Source organism: Symphalangus syndactylus, chromosome 9 (genome assembly GCF_028878055.3).
Source record: "Symphalangus syndactylus isolate Jambi chromosome 9, NHGRI_mSymSyn1-v2.1_pri, whole genome shotgun sequence".
Taxonomy (NCBI): Eukaryota; Metazoa; Chordata; class Mammalia; order Primates; family Hylobatidae; genus Symphalangus; species Symphalangus syndactylus.
This window is the reverse complement of record NC_072431.2, coordinates 95,543,144-95,566,626: the sequence shown is the minus strand read 5'-3', so window position 1 is coordinate 95,566,626 and position 23,483 is coordinate 95,543,144. Positions and strand designations below refer to the sequence as shown.

Below are 23,483 nucleotides of genomic sequence, written 5' to 3'. Positions count from 1 at the left end.
ATTCAAAGATTCCTGGGTAGACACCTGATGAAAATGGGCACCGGTTAAAAACAAAAAGGGAGGGATAATTTGGGGGTAGGGGTGTCATTTATGTTGTCCCCAGGTCCTATCCCAGGAATTGTGCAAGGGCCACAATAGTCAGAAATGGATTGTTTCATGGGATGTTCAATGAAACCTCAGTTAAACCATGGGACCATCTTGTCTTACTGCTTAAAACCACTGAAAGCTGAAAGGGTGGGATCTATGGAGCTTCTGGGTCACATCCTCTGAGGACCCTAGGAATGGTGAATGAGGGAGGAAGGGAGTAGGGAGAGAAGAATTTAAACTGAGCAGAGCCAGGCAAACTCTCCCCACATGAGCAACTAACAGGAAAACCCAGGTCCCATGTGAAGTACCAAATTATAGGACCCCAGCAGGCCATGTTGGTTCCCTTTCCCCTTTCTGGACTTACTGTTCCATCAAGGCTAAGCAGACCATTGGCTCTCCCTTTTCCTCTGTTCTTCTGGCTCCCACTACCTCTGCTTTTTTCAGCAACAGATGTATTTTTCAAGGATCCTGCTCCTGGGAAGTACTTCCTCTATCACTTCACTTATCTCACCTGATGCACTATACCTAATTATCAGCTTAATTGCCTGCTTCCACCACTGACCAGTTACAATCAGGTATATTCTATTTTTGTTCCTGTGGCATTGTCCCTCCAAAACAATAGTAGATACTCTTTGAATATTTACTGGATGAATGAATTAATGAATGAATGCATGGAACTCTTCCTGACAATGAAATTCAGGCCCTAGTCCCACACATAAGTAATTGAAAGTCGAAGTGACCATACTGAGCAAGTTCCTGAGCCCTTGCTAGTAAAAACAGGGCCCTGGGAGCAACATTGGTCTTTCTTGGAAGCTTAGTAAAAATACAGACTCTCAGGCTGAATCTAAACTTGCATTTTAACAAGATCCCCAGATGATTCCCACACACTGAAGATTAAGAAGCCCTGTTCTAAGGGGTAACGTCTTCCAGAGAGCTTAGCTGCTTCCAGTGCCCTACCTCAAGGGTCTGATTCAAGGAATGAGATGGAAGACTGCAAATACAGGCAGATCACTAAGGCCCTGGGGCTCCATCATCAGTCTACCCTCCACCCCAGATTGGCCTAGAGATCCCCAAGTGTGAGGCAAGGAATCAGGCACTCCCTGAGAGGGTGTCGAGCCCCAGTGCCTCCTGGAGGCCTACAGCTGTGCAGAATCATGCTATTGGCAGCACCTGGCTGCTATTGTTAGGAGAGAATGAGGAGCTGCGGGGACAGTGGCACTGAACATGCTGACTAAAAGGCGGGGCTCCTATCTGCATTTGGAATGACAGACCGAATTCTATTTGGGAAAGAAGCACAATGGCCCTTTATTACAGGATTTCAATGGCAGGAACCAGCCAAATGGACCAGGAAATGATTAAGAGACAAAAGTCAAGTCATTCTGTGTGCACCATGCTTAGCCCAGCCCTGAAAGCCCTATTATAATGGCCACTGTTCCTGTAGCCCTTCCTGAGCCCCACCACCCTTCTCAGAAACACTGTGGCTCCTTGGACACACTGCAAGGCCTATTTGTCTCTCCTCAAGGAAAAAGGTGTAAAGCTACAGCAAACTTTGCCAGAGATTGGGAGCGATGGTGAGGCAGGGAGAGATGAAGTTTGGGGCAAAAGACAGGTGGGAAAGGAGGTGACAGCCATAGACCACAAGCAGATCAGGGAAGGATACAGACGGCAGAATTTGTAAATGTTGTACTCAGCTTGGAGGAGAGGAGAGAAAGAAGAGGGCAGGGAAATATCACTGCTGTTCCACATCATGGGGCAAGATGTCAGGAAACCCAAGTTCAAAACCCTTACCCCATGTACTGGCTATGTGACTAAGGCATTTTGCTTATGCTTTCTGGATCTCATTTTCCTGGTCTGCAACATACAGATGCTGATATTAGCTGTATGTGGTGATATGCCAATGAAATTAACTGAAATGAAGCATAGGAAAGTGCTTAGCACAGTTCTTGACACATAAACTGTGAATTCTAATTCAGAAAGAACTAGAAATTGCTTCCTTTTGCCTGTCAACTAGTACATACAGCACCACCCCAGTCCTGCCCATGTCACCCCCTGAGAAAGGCTTAAGGCAGATTCCTCTCAAGATATTAGAGGTTGGTGCAAAAGCTATTGTGGTTTTTGCCATTACTTTTAATACAACCTAATATTTGTATTTAAGTGGGGTCTTCAAAAGAGTCAATGGCTTCTGTTTCAAAAGAAAGACTCTCTAATCATGGAAATGGTATCAGGAGGTCCGAGAAGGACCTGGGCTGTTATCTTTTGAGTCATGACCGCTATGGGACCACTTTCCTACTCAGCCTCTGTCTGAGACTATTGAATATGATCTGAATCCAGCATTCATTGAGCAAGGTTAGAGAGAAATGCTCTGACAGCAGAAAAAGACTTGGAATGCCAGGAGCTCTGCTGCAGGACTCCAGCAGTGAGGGCCAGTGGATGGCAGGAGTCACTGGGGAATCAGGCCTGGGAGAGTCAGGGCTGCAGGTCACATGGCAGAGCCTGAGTCCCCCATACAGACACACAACCTGGGCCTACCCCCCACTCCTGGACAGTAGACACCTGTACCCACTGCTCCAAAGGAGTTGGGAATTTAGAAGGTGTACGTTTGGTTCATGAACCACAAGATGGGGCCACCAAGATGACAATCATTCTGATAGCCAGAAGGATCTGGATCTCGGCATGGACCATGGAGACACTGAGCACTGATGAGCCACAATTCTCATGGGGTGCGGCCAGGAAGGTAATGTTCCAACAGGTGGTGGGACTTGGATGCATGGGGGTGTGAGGGTGGCAAGAGCACAGAGCCAAACTGAGATCAGAATGGTAGCCCTTAGGGCCCCTCATCCAAAACCTGACACAAAGAGGGTGGCCCACTCCTGCCTCCTTGCAGACAGTCTTGAGGAGAGGGCAGTGGAAGACAAGACAAGGGCTTCTAGAGAGAGTGTGGCACCCAGGCCCCGGGTGTTGGGACAAGTGTCACTGCACTATTTGGGGGTGTGGGAAGGGGATGGAGGTCAGGGTCAGAGGCACAGCCTCAGAAAAGCTGGACGGAGCAATAGTGAGTGCCCAGGTAGCAGACTGCACACACCTGATGAGGACTGGTCTACCCACTCGAGGAGTCCAGGGAGACCAGAGGCAGAGGGATCAGTTGGCTGAGAGGCGGCCATCAGGGTAGGATTGGTGACAGATGTGGGAGAACATGTTGGTGCCCACTAGAATCATAAAACTGAAATGGCTGCAGAGTCCCTAGAGTAATTCTAAAGCCTCCAGGGAGGCTTTGAGTCAGGTGCTCAAAGATGCTGTCCACATTCAGCTGGAGTGGCCACAATGACAGTTGTCACTTCAAAACAGACACTCAGAAGAGGCAGCAGGGCCCAGCCCTTAGGAAAGAGTTGGAGAAGATGAATGAAGCAGAGCTGTCACCCAAAATAAAAGGCCATTTGTGGTGGTATTAAGTAGAAAGTGAAGACCTGAGGTGGGAGGTAGACTATATCTTATGCGAATGACCACAGTGAGGTCACACATTCCTTCCTTTTATGCAAATAGGAAGACCCAGGTCCCTAAACATTTCAATAAGCCTTTCTTCTTTCCCAAGGTCATCCCTCTCCGTCAGCTCCAGGAGGCTGCCCTAATGCTCTGCCCTCAAAGAGAGAACTGGAAGGGTACTTGGCCAGGTGTACCTTCCTGGGCTCTTCCAAGGTGACAGCTCTCACCCTGTGCTACAGGCGACCCTGTGCCTGGTGCCACTTCTCACTGCTTACCAGGGCACATGGACACAGGTGGTTCCCAAAATGGGTCACAGCAGGATGGGCTGCATCAGAATCACCAGGGAGGGCTATAAGAAGGCAGATTTCTTTTTCTTTTTCTTTTTCTGTTTTTTGAGACAAAGTTTACTCTTGTTGCCCAGGCTGGAGTGCAATGTGTGACCTTGGCTCATTGCAACCTCCACCTCCCGGGTTCAAGCAATACTTCTGCCTCAGCATCTCCAGTAGCTGGGATTACAGGCGCCTGCCACCACACCTGGCTGATTTTTCGTACTTTTAGTAGAGACGGGGTTTCACCATGCTAGCCAGGCTGGTCCTGAACTCCTGTCCTCAAATGATCCACCCGCCTCAGCCTCCCCAAATGCTGAGATTACAGGTGTGAGCCACCATGCCCGGCAAAGAAGGCAGACTTCTAAACCTAGAAATTCTGATGCAATAACATGTAGGAAAGAGCCCAGGAATTTGCAAAAATGTTTCAACTCCACAGGCAATTGTGAAGCACGGCCAAATTTGGAAAATATTGATCTACACAAAACAATACAACTATCTAAATATTAAAAATGACTTCACAAAAGGTAGCTAAGAGTGTGTGTCCAATTTTGTAAATATACATGCAATATCCTTTTTAGTATATAATAAATGTATAACTCTGATTCTGTAAACACACACACACTCACTCATGCGCATATATCTGAGTTGTAGGATGATAGAGGTTTTTCTTCTTTATTCCTTTCTCAGTTAACTTTCTATAATAAACACTTATTCTGTTCGTAATGAAAATATGATTTTGTGAGTGCTGGGGAGCAGATGATGACATACTTGGACTCCCAGAGTGGCTTAGCTCAGACTCCCTGTGTGGATTTCCTAGAAACGCAATGCCTCCCAGAGAGGCGTGCTGTCCCCTTCCTTTCTTCTGGCGAGTGTTCATATGTGTTTGTTTCAATACACTCTTCATTCTGACTAGCAGATTGCATGGCTGGCTTTTGTAAATGAACACTCATTTCACTCCATTAAATTAATATATTGACTTTTTTTTTTTTCCCGCAAGAGTTAAGGAAGAGATCAGGGCTGGGGGGCTGGGCATGCATTCGGGATAGGGCTCTAGTCAGCAGGAAATGAAAGAGCTGAGCAAGGAACCTGAGGTTGATATCAACATGGTGGGGAAGAGAGGCTGCTGTGCGGAGGCTCCCTTGTGCTGCTGGTGGCCCTGTGCCTAGTGCCAGGGCTCTCATTGGGGACCCCAGACCCCTGTCAAGCCACAACAGTGTCATGCCAGGGCTGAGTCTGCTGTTGCTCTCCCTGGGGCAGGAGGGGAGAAGACCTGGTGTGAGTCCAGCGGGAGTGCTTCACACTGGTGAAGAATAAGGTTCTGGAGTTAGAACTGGATTCAAAATCTGAGTCTGGCACTGAACACTCAGGCATGTTACTGTCCTTCACTAAGCCTAGTTTCCTCTCATCTAGTAGGGATGATAACAGTATCTATTCAATGGATTTCTTGATCATGACCATCATCCAGCTCCCAAGACCCCATCGCCACTCACCCTCCTCAGGATGGAGTGACAGTGTGGGCCTGCTCTGAAGACTCAGGGTTGGCACCAGATGGTTAGAGGAGGTGTTTGCTTTTTTCTCCCCTTCAGCCATTGAGACAATATTTGTTACCAATACTGAGATTCTTCATTCTCTGCTTCACTTCTGACTGGAGGCAGCCTGAGGGGAAAACTTTTTTGAGAGAGAGAAACTGCTGGGAAGGTCCCTGGCTCTTGAGGGAGACTCACAGGAAGTGACACTGAGTATTAAGGGTCTGGATGTGATGTCTGGAATGGCTGCAGCCATCACATTCCAGCCTGAGGATACAGCCAGTGCTGAGAGAGTTAAGACACAGGTCTTTGCTGCCATCACCAAGCCAACAAATCAGCTGCCACTGAGGTGTGCCTATCTCACAAGTTCCTGGTACCTGAGATAATAAAGTCCTTTTTTAAACTAGCTTGAGTTGAGATTTCTCTGTCTTGAAGACAAATGTAACTGACAGAGAAGAATAAATTTTACTTTTAGAATCACAATTGATCTACAACCTCTTCGAAGTGTGAAAGGAAAATAAATCTTGGAACCCCAAACCCACTAAGCCAAAGGGAAAAGTCAAGCTGGGAACTGGGTCACACAAACCTGCCTCCCATTTTGGTTCTTAAATAAGATGACTACAAAAATGAAAAACTACATGCCTCCCTCAAATTTTGCCCACAAGGAAATTCCTTTGCAATGTAAGTTGAATGCTTATCTTCACAGGTGTGGGGGACAAAGAACTCTAAGTCATCCCTCTGCCCACCTGAGACGAATGTATATCTGATTGTTTCCTCTGCCCTATTGTCTATGTTATCTTACGTAAAAATGCAGATTCACTGAGCCAGAAAAAAGCATGAATGACTCTTTTCCCCCTACACCCCTCCCACATGAAAATTATGTATTTTTCAATATCCCACCTTTTCCCTTTTAAATTTGAAACCCTCAAAATTATCTTGGGAGAAAGGCATAGACCTGTTTCCTGAGTGAGCGTCCTTAACTTTGGCAAATAAACCTCCTAAAATGATCAAGACTTGCCTTAGTCATTTTCCTTGATTGGCAGAAACAAAGTTGCCAATGTCTTCTACCTAGACCAACAATACCTTTTGAAGTAAACTTTGTATTGAACTACAGAACACATACAAAACTGGGCACAAATCCTAAGTATACAGTTGGATGAATTAAGACAAAGAGGGCACATCCTTGTAACCACCGTCCAGATAACCCTACCTTCATCCAGAAGCCCTGCTTGTGCCCTTCTCAGTTGCTACCCCTCCCACATCTTTAAAGGAAAACACAGTCAAGGTCAGCAAAAAGAAGGAAGGCCTAAGAAACTGCCCCAGCCAAGAGCAGTCTCAGGAAACATGGTGGCTGTATTCATTTCATCGGGCTGCCATAACAAATTGCCACAAACTGGGTAGTTTAAAACAGAAATTTATTACCCTGCAGTTCTGAAGGCTAGTAGTCTGAAATCAAGGTGTTGGCAGGGCCATGCTCCCTCTGAAGTCTCTAGGGGAGGATCCTCCCTTGCCTCTCCGACCCCTGATAGCCCCAGGTGTTCCTTGGCTCACACAGCATCACTCTAATCTCTGCTTCCATCTCTGTCTTCCATCTCTGTCTGTGTCCAAATTTCCCTCTTCCTGTAAGGAAACCAGTCATTGGATTAAGAACCATCTATCTAAGTGCTTAAAAAAACTTTGCATTTTAGAGAAGTTCTAGATTTATGAAAAAATTGTGAAGATAGCACACAGCTTTCCCACATGTCCCACACCTGGTTCCCCCTGGGAACCTACCCCAGTATGACCTCATATTAACTAATTACATCCGCATTATTTCCAGTTGCAAATCAGGTCACATTCTGAGGTACTGGAGTTAGGGTTTCGACATATCATTTTTGGAGATACAATTCAAACTATAACAACAACTTATATCACCTTAAGTTTATAAGGTGATATCCTGACGGGATCCTGGAACAGAAAAAGGACATTAGGAAAAAATTAAGTAAATCTTTTAAAAACTATGAACTTTAGTCAATAATAGTGAATCAAAAATTGGTTCATTAATTGTGACAAATATACCATACTAAAGTAAGATGTTAGTAACAGGGGGAACCAGGTGTGGGACATGTGGGAAAGCTGTGTGCTGTCTTCACAATTTTTTCATAAATCTGGAACTTCTCTAAAATGCAAAGTTTTTTTAAGCACTTCAGGGTGAGAGTTCTAGGAGGTAGCAAAGTTTCTTGTACTGATCTCTGTCATGTTCTCAGCAGCTCATCAGTGTCTGAAGCAAGGTATGGATTTGAGCTACCAATGGATGGATGGATGGATGGATGGATGGATGGATGGATGCAAGGATGTATGGATGGATGATGGATAGATGGATGTATGGATGGATGGATGGATAGATGGTGTATTAGTGTGTTTTCATGCTGCTGATAAACACATACATGAGACTGGGAGGAAAATGAGGTTTAATTGGACTTACGGTTCCATATGGCTGGGGAGGCCTCAGAATCATGGTGAGGGGCAAAAGGCACTTATTACATGGTGGTGGAAAGAGAAAATGAGGAAGAAGCAGAAGTGGTGACCCCTGATAAACCCATCATATCTTGTGAGACTTGTTCACTATCATGAGAATAGCACAGGGAAGACTGGCCCCCAAGATTCAATTACCTCCTGCTAGGTCCTTCCCACAACACGTGGGAATTCTGGGAGATACAATTCAAGTTGAGATTTGGGTGAAGACACAGCCAAACCATATCATTATGCCCCGGCCCCTCCAAATCTCATGTCCTCACAATTCAAAACAAATTGTGCCTTCCCAACAGTCCCCCAAAGTCTTATTTCAGCATTCACCCAAAAGTCCACAGTCCAAAGTCTCATCTGAGACAAGGCAAGTCCCTTCTGCCTATGAGCCTATAAAATCAAAAGCAAGCTAATTATTTCCTAGATAGAATGGGGGTACAGATATTGGGTAAATACAGCTGTTCCAATGGGAGAAAATGAACAAAACGAAGGGGTTACAAGGCCCATGCAAGTCTGAAATCCATCAGGGCAGTCAAATTTTAAAGCTCCAAAGTGATCCCTTGACTCCAGGTCTCACATCCAGGTCACAATGATGCAAGAGGTGAGTTCCCATGGTCTTGGGCAGCTCTGCCCCTGTGGCTTTGCAGGGTACAGCCCCCCTCCCACTGCTTTCATAGGCTGGCATTGAATGTCTGTGGTTTTTCCAGGAACATGGTGCAAGCTGTCAGTGGATCTACCATTTTGGAGTCTGGAGGATGGTGGCCCTCTTCTCACAGCTCCGCTAGGCTGTGTCTCAGTAGGTACTCTGTATAGGGGCTCTGACCCACATTTCCCTTCCACATTGCCCTAGCAAAGGTTCTCTGTGAGGGCCCCACCTCTGCAGCAAACCTTTGCCTGGACATCCAGGTATTTCCATACGTCTTCTGAAATCCAGGCGGAGGTTCCCAAACCTCAATTCTTGACTTCTGTGCATGTGCAGGCTCAAAACCACATGGAAGCTGCCAAGCCTTGGGACTTCCATCCTCTGAAACCATGGACTGAGCTATACATTGGCCCCTTTCAGCCACATCTGAAAGGGGCTGAAAGCTGGGACACAGGGTACCAAGTCCCTAAGCTACACAAAGCACGGGGACCTTGCGTCTGGCCCACAAAACCACTTTTTCCTCTTGTGCCTCCAGGCCTGTGATAGGAGGGGCTGCTGTGAAGGTCTCTGTCATGGCCTGGAGACATTTTCCCTGTGGTCTTGGGATTAACACTAGGCTCCTTGCTACTTATGCAAATTTCAGCAGCTGGCTTGAATTCGTCCCCAGAAAATGAGTTTTTATTTTCTATCACATAGTCAGGCCGCAAATTTTCCAAACTTTTATGCTCTGCTTCCCTTATAAAACAGAATGTTTTTAACAATACCCAAGTCACCTCTTGAATGCTTTGCTGCTTAGAAATTTCTTCTGCCAGATACCATAAATCATCTTTCTCAAGTTCAAAGTTCCACAGATCTCTACAGCAGGGGCAAAATGCCACCAATCTCTTTGCTAAAACATAACAAGGGTCACATTTACTCCAGTTCCTAACAAGTTTCTCATCTCCATCTGAGACTACCTCAGCCTGGACCTTATTGTCCATATCGCTATCAGCATTTTGGGCAAAGCCATTCAGCAAGTCTCTAGGAAGTTCCAAACTTTCCCACATTTTCCTGTCTTCTTCTGAGCCCTGCAAACTGTTCCAACCTCTGCCTGTTACCTGATTCCAAAGTGGCTTCCACATTTTCAGGTATCTTTTCAGCAACACCCCACTCCTGGTACCAATTTACTGTGTTAGTCCATTTTCTCACTGATAAAGACATACTCAAGACTGGAGGAAAAAGAGGTTTAATTGGACTTACAGTTCCACATGGCAGGGGAGGCCTCAGAATCATGGCAGGAGGTGAAGGCACTTCTTACATGGTGGCAGCAAGAGAGAATGAGGAAGAAGCAAAAGCAGAAACCCCTAAGAAACCTATCAGATCTCATGAAATTTATTCACTATCACAAGAATAGCAAGGGAAAGACTGTCTCCCATGATTCAATGACCTCACCCTAGGTCCCTCCCACAACATGTGGGAATTCTGGGAGATATAATTCAAGTTGAGATTTGGCTGGGGACACAGCCAAGCCATATCAGATGGATGGATAGAAAGAGAGATAGATGATAGATGATAGATAGATAGATAGATAGATAGATAGATAGATAGATAGATAGATAGATAGATATTACCTATGGACATCTTATTTTATATATATATACATATATATAATTTTCCTATCGCTATCTATCTATATCCTTGATAGTTCTAGATTTAGATATAGATAACAGAGAATGCCTATGTGTAGGCTCTATACAAGATATTTTACCTCCATGAATCCTCATACCAATTGGTATCCCCATTTTATAGATGAGGAGCCTGTGACTTAGAGAGAAAAGCAACTTGCTCAGATACCTTACTAGCAGAGTGTCAGAGCCAAGTTTCTAATTCTAGTCTACCTGGCCCTGAAGCATGGGCTGTTCCACTACATCATGCAGTGTTCATAATGCTGCACATCCCTTCCTGCCTGTGCCCTCACTGCTCATCCCCTTCAAGTTACAAATGAGCAAACTGAGGTCTAGAAAGGTGTAGTGACTTGCCAGTGTCATACAGGGAAAAACCAGGTAATGAGTTTTGAGATTGGGACTTTGAATTAATGTATTTAAATAAAAAATGTTTATTAACAATCTTACCTATCAGCCATGTGTGTACGGAGAAAGGAAGAGATAGAGAGAGAGAGACAGCAGAAAGCTGAAAGCCAAAAGTCTTGGGAGCTGGTAGATCGTGGATCTGAGAACTTTACATTTCCAGCAAAATATTGTCTATGGAAGGTTTTCAGTTGCTTCTGCAGTTTTTCCCTCCCACACCACCCTCACTCAGAATAGTGACCTAGAAGAGAACAAAACATCTTTGAACAGGTCATCTGTTTCCCGTCTCAAGCAGGGTGCTGGGGCATTGAAGGTTTCATTGTTTACTTAACAGGAAGCCTAGACCCTAGATCCATAGACTTGGCCTCTATCTTCTTTGCCTGAAAAAGTTCAATGCATTTAAGAATGTCAGAGCCATCCCCATTGACACCGTCTCTATGATTGATTTTACAAAGGTCACAGCTATGAATCAGAGGCTGAAATGCCACTGCAACCACTTATCTCCTGTCCTTGCTCATGGCATTGACAAGGCTGGTATAAAATGATGAAGTTGGCTCCAAAATATGAGGTTCTAACCACTAGAACTTGTAAATGTTGTAAGGACAAAGAATCTTTGTAGATGTGACTACGTTAAGGATCTTGACATGAGGAGATCATCCTAGATTATCAAGGTGGGTCATAAATGCAATCACAAGCGTCCTTATAAGAGAACACATGGAGAAGAGGAGAAGGCAATGTGACCACAGAGATTGGAGTGAAGTAGCCATAAATGAAGGAATACTGGCTGCCACTAGAAGCTGGAAGGGGCAAGGGACAGATTCTCCCCAAAGCCTGCAAAGGGACCTCAGTCTTACTGGCACCTTGATTTCAGTCTTATGATACTGATTTCAGACTTCTGACCTCCAGATTGAGAGAATTAATTTTCATTGGCTAAGTCAATTAGTTTGTGAAAATTTGTTACAGAAGCCTGAGAAGACTAATGCAGATGGTAAGAAATGCATTCCACTAAAAACTGAGCAAAACTCTAAAGCAAATGTGAGTCTCCTGGCTGACAGCTACATCACTGCAGGAATGAGGAACAGTCTGGTGATGCCCATGTGTACATCTATGAAGAAAATGAAATCCTTCAATGCTCTGAGGCTCTATCCAATTAAGGAGGAAGTTAGGGCTGAAAGAACCCAATGACCTCATTTTTCAGGTGAGGAAAATGAGATCTCGGGAGATCATTTAATTTGTCCAAGAGCTATTATTAGTTCCTCATGATTAAGGCTGTGTTAGGACTCTGGACTCAGCCGAAAGGACTTTGTTATAAACACATGCACAAAATTAGGTCATAATGACAAGAACATACTCAATGAAATTATTATTTAAAAAAGAAAAAATAAAGACAGGATTTGGAGAAAATACTATTAAATTTAGGAGATTAGAATCAAAGCAAAAAGTTAATGAAAGGTACAGACACCCTCCTCAGAGCCAAGAGAATGTCTATAGTTAAGCTTCAACAAACAAACAAAAAAAGAAGACTGACCTTGAGCTTCCCAGGAGCCAATGTGAAAGGCAAGCAGAATCAGTTACTTTATTCTTAATACCACAAAGAGAAAGCATGCCATTTCCTCAGGAGAAGCCAAGTGTTTTCTTTTATTAATTTTAAATGTCATTTCTCCTGTGACAGTTTACTTAGTTAACACCAGGAAACGTAATAGATGGTGAGTGCAATAATATTTTTACTGTGTCTTGCAGAGATAATGCAATAATGACTGTATCTTGCAGTGATCTTTGTTTGATGAAAGCCTCAGGCAAATAATTAAGAAAATTCTGAAATGATGCTTCTGTAAATGAATGGGATGATGGCGTGCATGGAGAAGTGGATGAACTACTTAACCATTCAAGGACCTCCCATTGACATTTCCCTCCATTGGGCATTTTCTAAGACCTGCATAGAAGTCAGTCAATTTGTTCTCTCAGACAAAGGTCCAGCATACTGATACTCTTCCTCTGTTGAAAGTAGAACCAGTCTTGCAGGTGATGTCCTTGACATTCTTTCATAGAAATAGTCACCTAAGCAATAAGGTAAAACCGTCTAGCCTCCACAGGTGCACCTGGATGTAAAGGGGGAGTTTTTTTTGTTTTTGTTTTTGTTTTTCAGGAAACAAGGTACCTCTGTAGAATAAGCTCAATCGGCACCAACATTGTGATATGCTGGCCAATAGAAAAACATCATCTCAGGCTGTGATCACAGAATGTGAAGTCTAAAAAACAGAGGAGATAAAGGAATGTTGTTCTGCCCTGTGCTGTCATTTGGATGTACCTGGAATATCATAGTCAAACCCACAAGCCATGCCTTAGGAAGGTGTCTATATTAATTAGAACTCCTTCTGCTTCAAGTGACTTAAATTCACTTAGGCAATAGCTGTGCATGGTGGCTCATGCTTGTAATACCAGAACTTTGGGAACCTGAGGCCGGCAGATTACCTGAGGCCAGGAGTTCAAGACCAGCCTGGCCAACATGGCAAAACCCCATCTCTACTAAAAATATAAAATTTAGCCGGGCATGATGGTGTGCACCTGTAAACCCAGATACTCAGGAGGCTGAGGCATGAGAATCGACTGAGATTGCAGTGAGCTGAGATGTTGCCACTGCACTCCAGCCTGATTGACAAAGTGAGACTCTGTTCAAAAAAAAAAATTCACTTAGGCAATAAAATAGCATTTATTGGTTCAAATAATTGGACAGTCTGTAGTAGAACTGCATTAGGCCCAGCTGAATGCAGGGGCTCAAGTGATGTTATCAGGGCTGTCTTGTGACCTCCTTCCACCTTGTTCCCTCAGAATGTTGGCTTCACTCTCAGCAGCAGTCTCCCCATCCCACCCCCAGTAGACAAGAAGGCCACTGGCAGTCTGAAATTTAGACCCTTGAATTGTGATTGACAAAAGAAGAGGAGCTTTCTGTTCCCAGTGCCCCTGGACGGTATCTCATGGAACGATTCTTATTGGCCTAGCTTAGTCCATGTGCCCACCTTCAGATTTATTTATTAATTCATTTATTCAATAAACCTTAATTTAATTTGTGTGGCATATACTGCTCTAGTGCTGAAGGTACAGCAGTGACAACAATCACTCTTCTGCCTCTTGAAGCTTAAGATTTTGAGATGCAACATGTCCTGTGATGAGGTATGTGATAAAGAAGAAAAAAGTATGGTAAGGTGATAAGGTGTCATTGTGAGGGGTTCTTTCTGGATAGGATGGCAGGGACAGCCTCTCTGATGATGTAATATTGATATTTAAGCAAAAACCTGAAGGAAGTGAGAAAGTAAGCTCTGTGAATATCCACATCTGGGGAAAGAGTAATCCAGATTTAGGAAACAGCAAATATGGAGGCCCTGAGATTGGAAGCTGTTCATCATGCTTAGGAAACTGCAAGAAAACCATTGCCTCTAGAGTCAAGGACAAAGAAGGGAGTAGTACGAGATGAGGTTTGGGGTTTGGGGTTGGCTATCATATAGAGCCTTATAGACTATGATAAGTACTTTGTACTTTGCCCTAAGTAAGACAGGATGCTATGGAAGGGTGTTCAGCAGAACAGTGATGTGTTCTGATGCTTTAGAAGGTTCTACATGATGTTGTGCAGAGATTAGATTGTAGGGGTAGGAGTGCCCTCCAGCCAAAGACCACCAGTCTGTAGTTTGGTTTTATTGATTTGTTGCAATAAGGAGAAGTGTGGAATGTCTTGGTTTAAAAAAATGGGTGTAACTTACTGCAGGGTTTAGGGTCCTGTCAGGTGATTTGAGAGTTGGGATTAAGGAAGTGGGGCTTTGGGTGCCATCAGGCTAATCCATAGCTATGTATCTTAATCAATCTTATCTTGAAGGTGGGAAGAACAGAGTGAGGCTCAAAATTTGGTAAAGAAGCAGCAGTCACTCATATTAACCAAGCTAGGAAGATGTTTGGTCACTTTTGCATTTGGACAATGTTTTTGTTTTTGTCTTAATCCGTCTTAGTCACAGAGTGACTTTGTCTGATGTGGGTGTTCTGTGTGTGAGTGCCAGGCAGATCGCAGTTATCAGGGGCTGCTTTTCTCTTCCTCAGAGAACAAGGGAGGGTCAGGGAATCAGATTCCTATCTGATGCTATGGATGCAATTGTCATCATGGTTTCCAGCAAAATCACAATATCTCAAGAGATTTAAAGAGGTATGATTTGGAGCATATTTTGAAGCTAGAGGTGGAATTTGCTCATAGATTGTGTGTAGAAGGCAAAGAGTTCAAGGTGATTTCTGAGAGCTTTTCCAAGTGATGAAATGGAATTGCTGCTTATCAAAATGTGGTAAATTATGAGAGACATACATTAAGTGAAGTGGATCTAGAGAGCTCAATTTTATTTATTTACTTATTTTTTTGAGACAGAGTCTCGCTCTATCACTCAGGCTGGAGTGCAGTGGCACCATCACAGCTCACTGCAGCCTAGACCTCCAGGGCTCAAGCAATTCTCCCACCTCAGCCTCCCAAAGTTCTGGGATTACAGGTGTGAGCCAACACACCGGGCCAGAGATCTAAGTTTCAAACATGCTAAATGTAAGATGCCTGTTAGACAGCCATGGAGAAATACTGAACAGACAGTTATACATATACATATATATATAAAACATATGCAAGTTACTGACATTTAGATAATATTTAGAGCCATGGGACTGGACATCACCTAAGGATTGAGAGTAGACAGAGAAAGAAAATGAGACTGGCCTGAGCCATGAGATACCCCAGATTTTAGCACCCAGCCCAGTGCCTGAGAAGGGACTATTCTGAGTGGCCATCCTGAGTTGAGTGGTAGCCTGTATCTGCCAAGAGGATGAGGCAATATGATTGACAGATCCCTCAAGCCCACATAGAAAGAGGTGATTTCCTAAAGCAAAGAATGTTAAGTCAAACAAATACCACTTGTCTACTTTGATATCTAATGAAGAACTCCCATCTTTTGGTTATCATTGAATTATTTGATTGATCAGCAATTCTTATCTGCTCATAAGTGGTATGCTTATATAAGTTTCAGGAGTGTTAGTAGGATTGGAATACTTGTCATGTTGGTCTTGAGAACACAAGGACTCTTCTCACATATTAAAAAGTAATCTTATGTATGTATGTATGTATGTATGTATGTATGTATGTATTTATTTATTTATTTATTCATTTATTTATTTTTTGAGACGGAATCTCACTCTGTCATCAGGCTGGAGTGCAGTGGCACAATCTCTGCAACCTCCACCTCCTGGGCTCAAGCAATTCTCCTGCCTCAGACTCCTAACTAGCTGGGACTACAGGCGTTTGCCACCACACCCAGCTAATTTTTGTATTTTTAGTAGAGTCGGGGTTTCACCATGTTGGCCAGGATGGCCTCTATCTCTTGACCTCGTGATCTGCCCTCCTCAGCCTCCCAAAATGCTGGGATTACAGGCATGAGCAATCATGCCCTGTGTGATCTTATTTTTTGTGTGTTATTTTTTGAGAAAGAGTAGGTACCAAGCGATTACTGTTTCAATAGCAAAGACTTGGAACCAACCTAAATGTCCAACAACGATAGACTGGATTAAGAAAATGTGGCACATATACACCATGGAATACTATGCATCCATAAAAAATGATAAGCTCATGTCCTTTGTAGGGACATGGATGAAACTGGAAACCATCATTCTCAGCAAACTATCGCAAGGACAAAAAACCAAACACCGCATGTTCTCACTCATAGGTGGGAATTGAACAATGAGAACACATGGACACAGGAAGGGGAACATCACACACCAGGGACTGTTGTGGGGTGGGGGGAGGGTGGAGGGATAGCATTAGGAGATATACCCAATGCTAAATGACGAGTTAATGGGTGCAGCACACCAACATGGCACATGTATACATATGTAACAAACCTGCACATTGTGCACATGTACCCTAACATTTAAAGTATAATAATAAAACAATTTAAAAAAAAAAGAAAAAAAAAGACTTATAACTCAGCTCAATATAAGTCAGACGTTTTTAGCTATAGATCTCTTCACAAGTGAAATGGGGCTCCTCAAATAGGTGAGCCCTCTACCCTCATAGACAAAGAAGCCAAGACTGGACACCCACTCAGAAGGGATGTTGTGGAAGCATTCCAAGCATCCTGAGCTGGACAAAGTTATCCACAGTGATACAACTACTGTGTAAGACTGTGAGAACAGAGATCTGAGTGCTTGTCCTCAGTTACTAACTGGATGACTTCGAGCAAATCACTTCATCCCTCTAAGCATCAGTTTCCTTTCGTTTATTTATTTTGAGATGGTTGTGCTCTGCCTCCCAGGCTGGAGTACAATGGCAGAATCTCAGCTCACTGCAACCTCCCCCACCTGGGCTCAAGTGATTCTCATGCCTCAGCCTCCTGAGTAGCTGGAATTACAGGCGTGCACCACCACATCTGGCTAATTGTTGGTATTTTTAGTAGAGATGGGATTTCACCATGTTGGCCAGGCTGGTCTTGAACTCCTGACCTCAAGTGATCTGCCTCCAGCCTCGGCCTCCCAACATGCTGGGATTACAAGCATGAGCCACTGGACCTGGCCAGTTTCCTTATCTTTCCAACTAGGGATAATAGTGCCTTTTTCACAAGGCTGTTGCGAGAATTAAGTAAGATATTATTTGTGAGAGACTGTAGCATCATGATTGGCATATAACAGCACCCAGCAAATGTTAGTTTCTTTCCTCTTTTAATAGCCAACCTGCAGGGAGAGTTTAATTCTGGAAATATTTATTGACCACTTATTATGACTTCTGTAATATTTGAACACGAACCATTGACAAGTCAGTCTGAAAACTGGCTGAGAGTCTGTGGGCAGGGGATTTGGAAAGGAAGGCAGTGGGACAACTCACCCTGGGGAAGAGAGGAATGTGTTTGCTCCTGAGGGAATAAGCCCCTAGGTTCTCTCTGGTGGGGGAAGAAGGCTGGAACTGGAGGAGGCTGTCTGGGAGGTGGTGTGGCCTCTGACTTACGCTCTCAGCCTTAAGCCAATGGCTCACACAATGCTAGTGTGATTGCATTTTCTGTGAAAATCTGGCAGAACTGAGTTCCACAGGCTGACATGACTGGAACAAGAGGCTCCATTCATGGACTTAGAATAGAACCAACATTAGGGCAAGGGCTCTGGAAGATTTCGGGGGCGGGGTGTTGGAGCGTTTGAGTCAAGGGTACTTATGTCTCTGACAAGTGAAGGACTTCAGCAGATCTCTGCTTTACCTATACATTTTACAAGATGCCCTGAGTGCAGCTGTAGAAGGATTTCTCCAGTCAGGGATCCTTGACATGAATGCTCAAAAGATACATTCTTCCTCTACAGTGCAGTCAAGGACAGCAGGACAAGCAGATTTATCCTCACCTGAAGTCATAACCAGGATCAGTTTCCCCCAATTCCAGCTCTTCCAATTTCCCAAAGAGGACTTTGTGTAACTACCTTAGGAGAAACACACTAAAGAATAAACATCAGCAACCAGCACAGGTGTGAGTGGAGACATTTGATCCCCAGCCCTGTCACTGTTGAATCTGGGGTGTGTAAAACCTCACGAAGTGGCAGAGGAGAACATGGCGCAGTAAACAACCTGCCCCATGCCCCAACTTACACTGCTGGCAGTAAACGACCCTCACAACTATCTCCTCCACTCATTCCCAGAGATAGTGATATGTTGGTATTAACAATACATCTCTTTAAAAATTCAATTATATTTGCATCTATTTGACAGACTAGAATAATTACTATCTGCTGCTAAGGTTTCCCCTGCAGATGCAAGAAAAAAGTGACCTTACATTTTCTGTCTGTCTGATTGTGGCAGCCAAGATTGAATAGGGAAATACAGAGGGTAGAAATCTAATTATATAACAGTATTGTGGTCATTTCTTTAAAGTCTTATCTTTTGGAGACACATATTGAAATATTTATGAATACAATCACATGATTGTAGCTTCAAATAATACAGGATAAGTATGATTTCATTTACATGAAGTACAAAAGCAAAAAGAAAATCACAAACCCATGCTGTTGAGGTGAGGAGAGTAGGGTGGAGGGTGGAGATAGTGACCAGTAGATAGGACGAGGTGGACATCTGGGATTTACATTTACACAAATGGTTTGGGGTTATGAAAATTCACTGTGCTTTAATTTTATAGCATATGCTTTTCTGTGCCTGTGTATATGTATACATGTGTATGTACATCATACTTCAATTAAACTTTTTGAAAAATCATAATGTGGGAGGACGGGTAACTGACACGGGGGTGGGAGTGGGGAGTGACCGAAACAGGATTGTCTGAGTGTTCATTGCTGAAGCTGGGTGGTGGGCAGGCAGGGGGTTATTTTACTAATCTCCTATTTGTGTCAATGTTTGACATTTTCCACAAGAAAAATTTTATGAAAGTATTCCTGGAGGTATTAAGTCTCATGTATTCTTAAATACTATTAGTTTTTTGAGCCGAGGTCTCTCTCTATAGCCTAGGCTGGAGTGGAAAATGTTAATTTTTTAAAACCAGAGGCTCAGTACAACAGGAGTTGAAGCTCTGATGGATCAAAGAGGATGGGTCATTTGAATATGAGCCAGAGTGCTCAGTGTTTTTGCAAATGTGATTTTTTTGCCTACCCTGGTGAAGCCACTTTAAATTAGAACTGTTATCATTTAAAAGGGAAACATAGAGATATATGTTAGCATGTGCCAATATTTGTATTTATTTACTAATGTTATTGATTACTTATTAATATTTCTAGATTTCATATCTGTACTATGTACAAAAATAATATAAACATAATAATACACATTTGACAAAAAGCTTTTAAAGGAAGAGATAAAATATGTAAATAGATATTCTAATGTATTATTTCTACATGCCAATGGATGTTTCTTGGGTGCCTTCAGGGTATATGATTTGGAAAACATAATTTTTCTTTTCACAATAAGAACTCGCAACAAAGAAAAAATAGATTTAAACTACACACACAGAAAATCTACATTCTGCTTTGAATATCGTCTATTAGACACCAGGCTTTGCCCTAGGCATATATGAATATCCTTGGCCTTGATGGGCTAGTAGTCCAACAGGGGAGAAGGCATATAAAAATATAACTTCAATGTGATATGGTGGTGCCACCAAGATGGAAATGGGTGCAAGGCATCTTCGGAATTCTTCCTGCAGGAAAGAAAACCTGAGAGGAGATTTGAATCTTAACAAAGAACTAGGCATGCAAATAAATGTAAGAAAGATATTCCCAACTGTTATGGGTTGAATTGTGTCTCCAAAAAGATATGCTGAAATCCTAACCCTGGTACCTGAGAATGTGACCTTATTTGGAAATAGGGTCTTTGCAGATGTAATCAAGTTATGATAAAGTCATTAGGATGCCTCTTAATCCTATATGACTGGTGTCCCTATAAGAGAGAAAGAGTCACAGAGACTCACACAGAGAGAAGAATGCCATGTGAAGACACAGAAATACAGGGAGAATGCTGTGTGATGACGGAGGCAGAAATTAGAGTTATGTAGCTGCACACCAGGGAACACCAAGAATTGCCTGCAACCACAGAAACTGGAGCATGAGCATGGCCATTGATATGGTTTGGCTCTGTGTCCCCACCCAAAATCATGTCGGATTGTAATTCCCAGTGTTGGAGGTAGGGCCTGGTGGGAGGTGATTGGATCATGGGGGCAGAGTTCTCATGAGTGATTTAGCACCGTCCCTCATTAGTACTGGTTTTATAGTGGGAGAGTGCTCATGATCTGTTTTCTTAAAAGTGTGTGGCACCTCCCAACTCTCTCTCTTGCTCCTGCTCTGGCCATGTAAGACATGCCTGCTTTTCCTTTGCCTTCTGCCATGATTATAAGTTTCCTGAGGCCTCCCCAGAAGTAGAAGCCACTATGCTTCCTGTACAGCCTGCAAAACTGTGAGCCATTAAACCTCTTTTCTTTATAAATTACCCAGTCTTGGGTATTTCTTTATAGCAATGCAAGAACAGACTAATACAGAAAATTGGTACTTGGAGTGGTGCATTGCTATAAAGATACCTAAAAATGTGGAATCAACTTTGGAATCAGGTAATGAGCAGAGGTTGGAAGAGTACAGAGGGCTCAGAAGAGGACAGAAAGATGAGGGAAAGTTTAAACTTCCTAGAGACTTACTGAATGGTTGTGACCAAAATACTCATAGTGATATGGACAATGAGGCCCAGGACTCAGACAGAGATAAGTAATATATTGGCAACTGGAGAAAATGTCACCTTTGTTATGTGTTAGCAAAGAGCTAAGGATCTGTGGGACCTTGAACTTGAGAGTAATGATTTAGGGTATCTGGCAGAAAAAATTTCTAACCAACAAAGTATTCAAGATATGACCTAACTGCTTCAAACAGCCTATGCTCACATGCATGAGCAAAGAAATGATCTGAAACTGGAACTTATATTTAAAAGAGAAGCAGAGCATAAAAGTGGAAAATTTTCAGCCTGGCCACGTGGTAGAAAAGAAGAACCTCTTTTCTGGGAATGAATTTAAGCTGGATACAGAAATTTGTGTAAGAGGAACCAAGTGCTGATAGCCAGGACAATGAGGAGAAGGCTTTGAAGGCACTTCAGAGAACACTGCAGCAGCCCCTCCCATCACAGGCCTAGAGGCCTAGGAGGACTGAATGTTTTTTTGGTCCAGGGCCAGGGCCTCACTGCCCAACACAGCCTCCAGACACTGCTCCCTGCATCCCAGCCAGTCCAGCTCCAGCTGTAGCTCAAAGGGACCCATTTATAACTCAGGTGGCTGCTCCAGAGGGTACAAACCATAAGCCTTAGAAGCTTTCACATACTGTTAAGCCTGCAGGTGCACACAGTGCAAGAATTGAGGTGTGGGAACCTCTGCCTGAATTTCAGAGGATGTATGGAAAAGCCTTGATGTCCAAGCAGAAGCCTGCTCCAGGGGCAGAGCCTCATGGAGAACCTCTACTAGGGTAGTGCAGAGAGGAAATGTGGGGTTGGGTAGTGGGGCACTACCTAGTGGAGCTGTGAGCAGAGGGTCACCATCCTCCAGACCCCAGAATGACAGATTCACCAGCAGATTGCACCCTCTACCTGGAAAAGCTGCAGGCACTCAACATCAGCTCTTGAGAGCAGCCACAGAGGCTGAACGCTGCAATGACACAGGGTTGGAGCTGCCCAAGGCCTTGGGAGGGAGCCCATTCCTTGTACCAGAGTGCCCTGGATGTGAGACGTGGAGTCAAAGGAGATTATTTTGGAGCTTTGAGGTTTAATGACTGACCTGCTGGGTTTTGGACTTGCATGGGGCCTGTAGCCCTTTTATTTTGACCACATTCTCCCTTTTGGGAGTATTTACCCAATGCTCGTACCCCCATGGGAGTATTTACCCAATGCCTGTACCCCCATTGTATATTGGGAGTAACTAATTTGTTTTTTATTTTACAGGATCATAGATGGAAATGACTAGCCTTGTCTCAGATCACACTTCAAACTTTGGACTTATGAGTTAATGTTGGAATAAGTTAAGACTTTAGGGGACTGTTGGGAAGGCATGATTATATTTTGAAATTTGAGAAGGACATAAAATTTCGAAGGGGGTGGGGTGGAATCACATGGTCTAGATATGTGACCCTGTCCAAATCTCAAATCTAATTGTAATTCCCAGTGTTGGAGGTGGGGTCTGGTGGGAGGTGATTGGACCATGAAGGTGGAGTTCTCATTACTGATTTAGAGCCATCCCCTTTGTTATGGTATAGTGAGTTATCATGAGATCTCATTGTTTAAAAGTGTGTGGTACCTCCCACCTCTCTCTTTTGCTCCTGCTCTGGCCATGTAAGATGTGCCTGCTTCCCCTTCCCCTTCTTCCATGATTGTAAGTTTCCTGAGGCCTCCCCAAAAGCAGAAGCCACTATGCTTCCTGAGTAGCCAATGGAACCATGAGCCAATTAAACCTCTTCTTTATAAATCACCCAGTTTAAGGTATTTCTTTATAGCAGTGCAAGAATGGACTCATACAGCTCTGCTGACACCTTGATTTCAGAATCCTACTCTCTAGAACTGTTTGGGAATACACATCTATTGTTTTAAGCCAGTCAGTTTGTGGTATTTTGTTAGAGTAGCATTAGCAAACTAATACATCAACATAAGGAACCCAGTTAGCAAATGAATAGGCACTGAAACAAGGTGTGTGGTGGGAATTGCCAGCCTTAAAATTGGGAACAGTAAAGACAGCGCCCTTAAAGCCACTGGGGCACAGAAGGCAAGATCTGCTCTATAGACTTGCAGTCTGGAGAAGCCTGCAGGAGCCAGCCACACAGGACCCTAAGTGAGAGGCCACTGTCATGGCCCCAGTGAGAGGCCATGGATCCTGAGCCTAACCAGGACCACAGAAATAGGGTGCGAGAGGGGTGACAGCTGCCAGAAATATACAAGAGACAAAAGTGGCAAGATCTGGTGACTGGTTGGATGTTGCGGGGACAACATAGTGGGAGAAACTTAGGTGGATGGTGATTTTGCAGCAAAAAAGAGTAATAAAAGCCAGCTTGGGGAATAAAGGGAGTTTATGAATTCAGTTTTTGATATGCTGATTTGGGGAAGCTTATGGAATATACAAATGTGTTCAGCAGACAGTTGAGTGTATAAATCTAAAGCTCAGGGAGATGCAATACACAAAGATAAATGTTTGGGAGTCAACAGCATGGAGGCTATTAAGATCACAGAGAGTAGGCAAAGACTGGAAAAAGCAAGTGTCAAGGGGAGAACCCTGAGCAACATCACCATGAATGTGGTGGGTAGAGGAGCCCAGGCAAGAGACGGGAAATTGACAGGCAA

General features: G+C 43.7%; 1 protein-coding gene across 2 annotated transcripts in view; it reads left to right on the top strand.

Moving 5' to 3' along the window:
* Positions 1–3,784, top strand: part of NPSR1 (neuropeptide S receptor 1) — a 212,282-nt gene extending 208,498 nt beyond the window's left edge. For both annotated transcript variants that reach the window (XM_055293450.1, XM_063609678.1), the window contains exon 10: positions 3,677–3,784. In XM_055293450.1, the coding sequence (XP_055149425.1) occupies positions 3,677–3,784 (108 nt within the window). The remainder of the gene's footprint in view (positions 1–3,676) is intronic.
* The last annotated feature ends 19,699 nt before the right edge of the window (positions 3,785–23,483 follow it).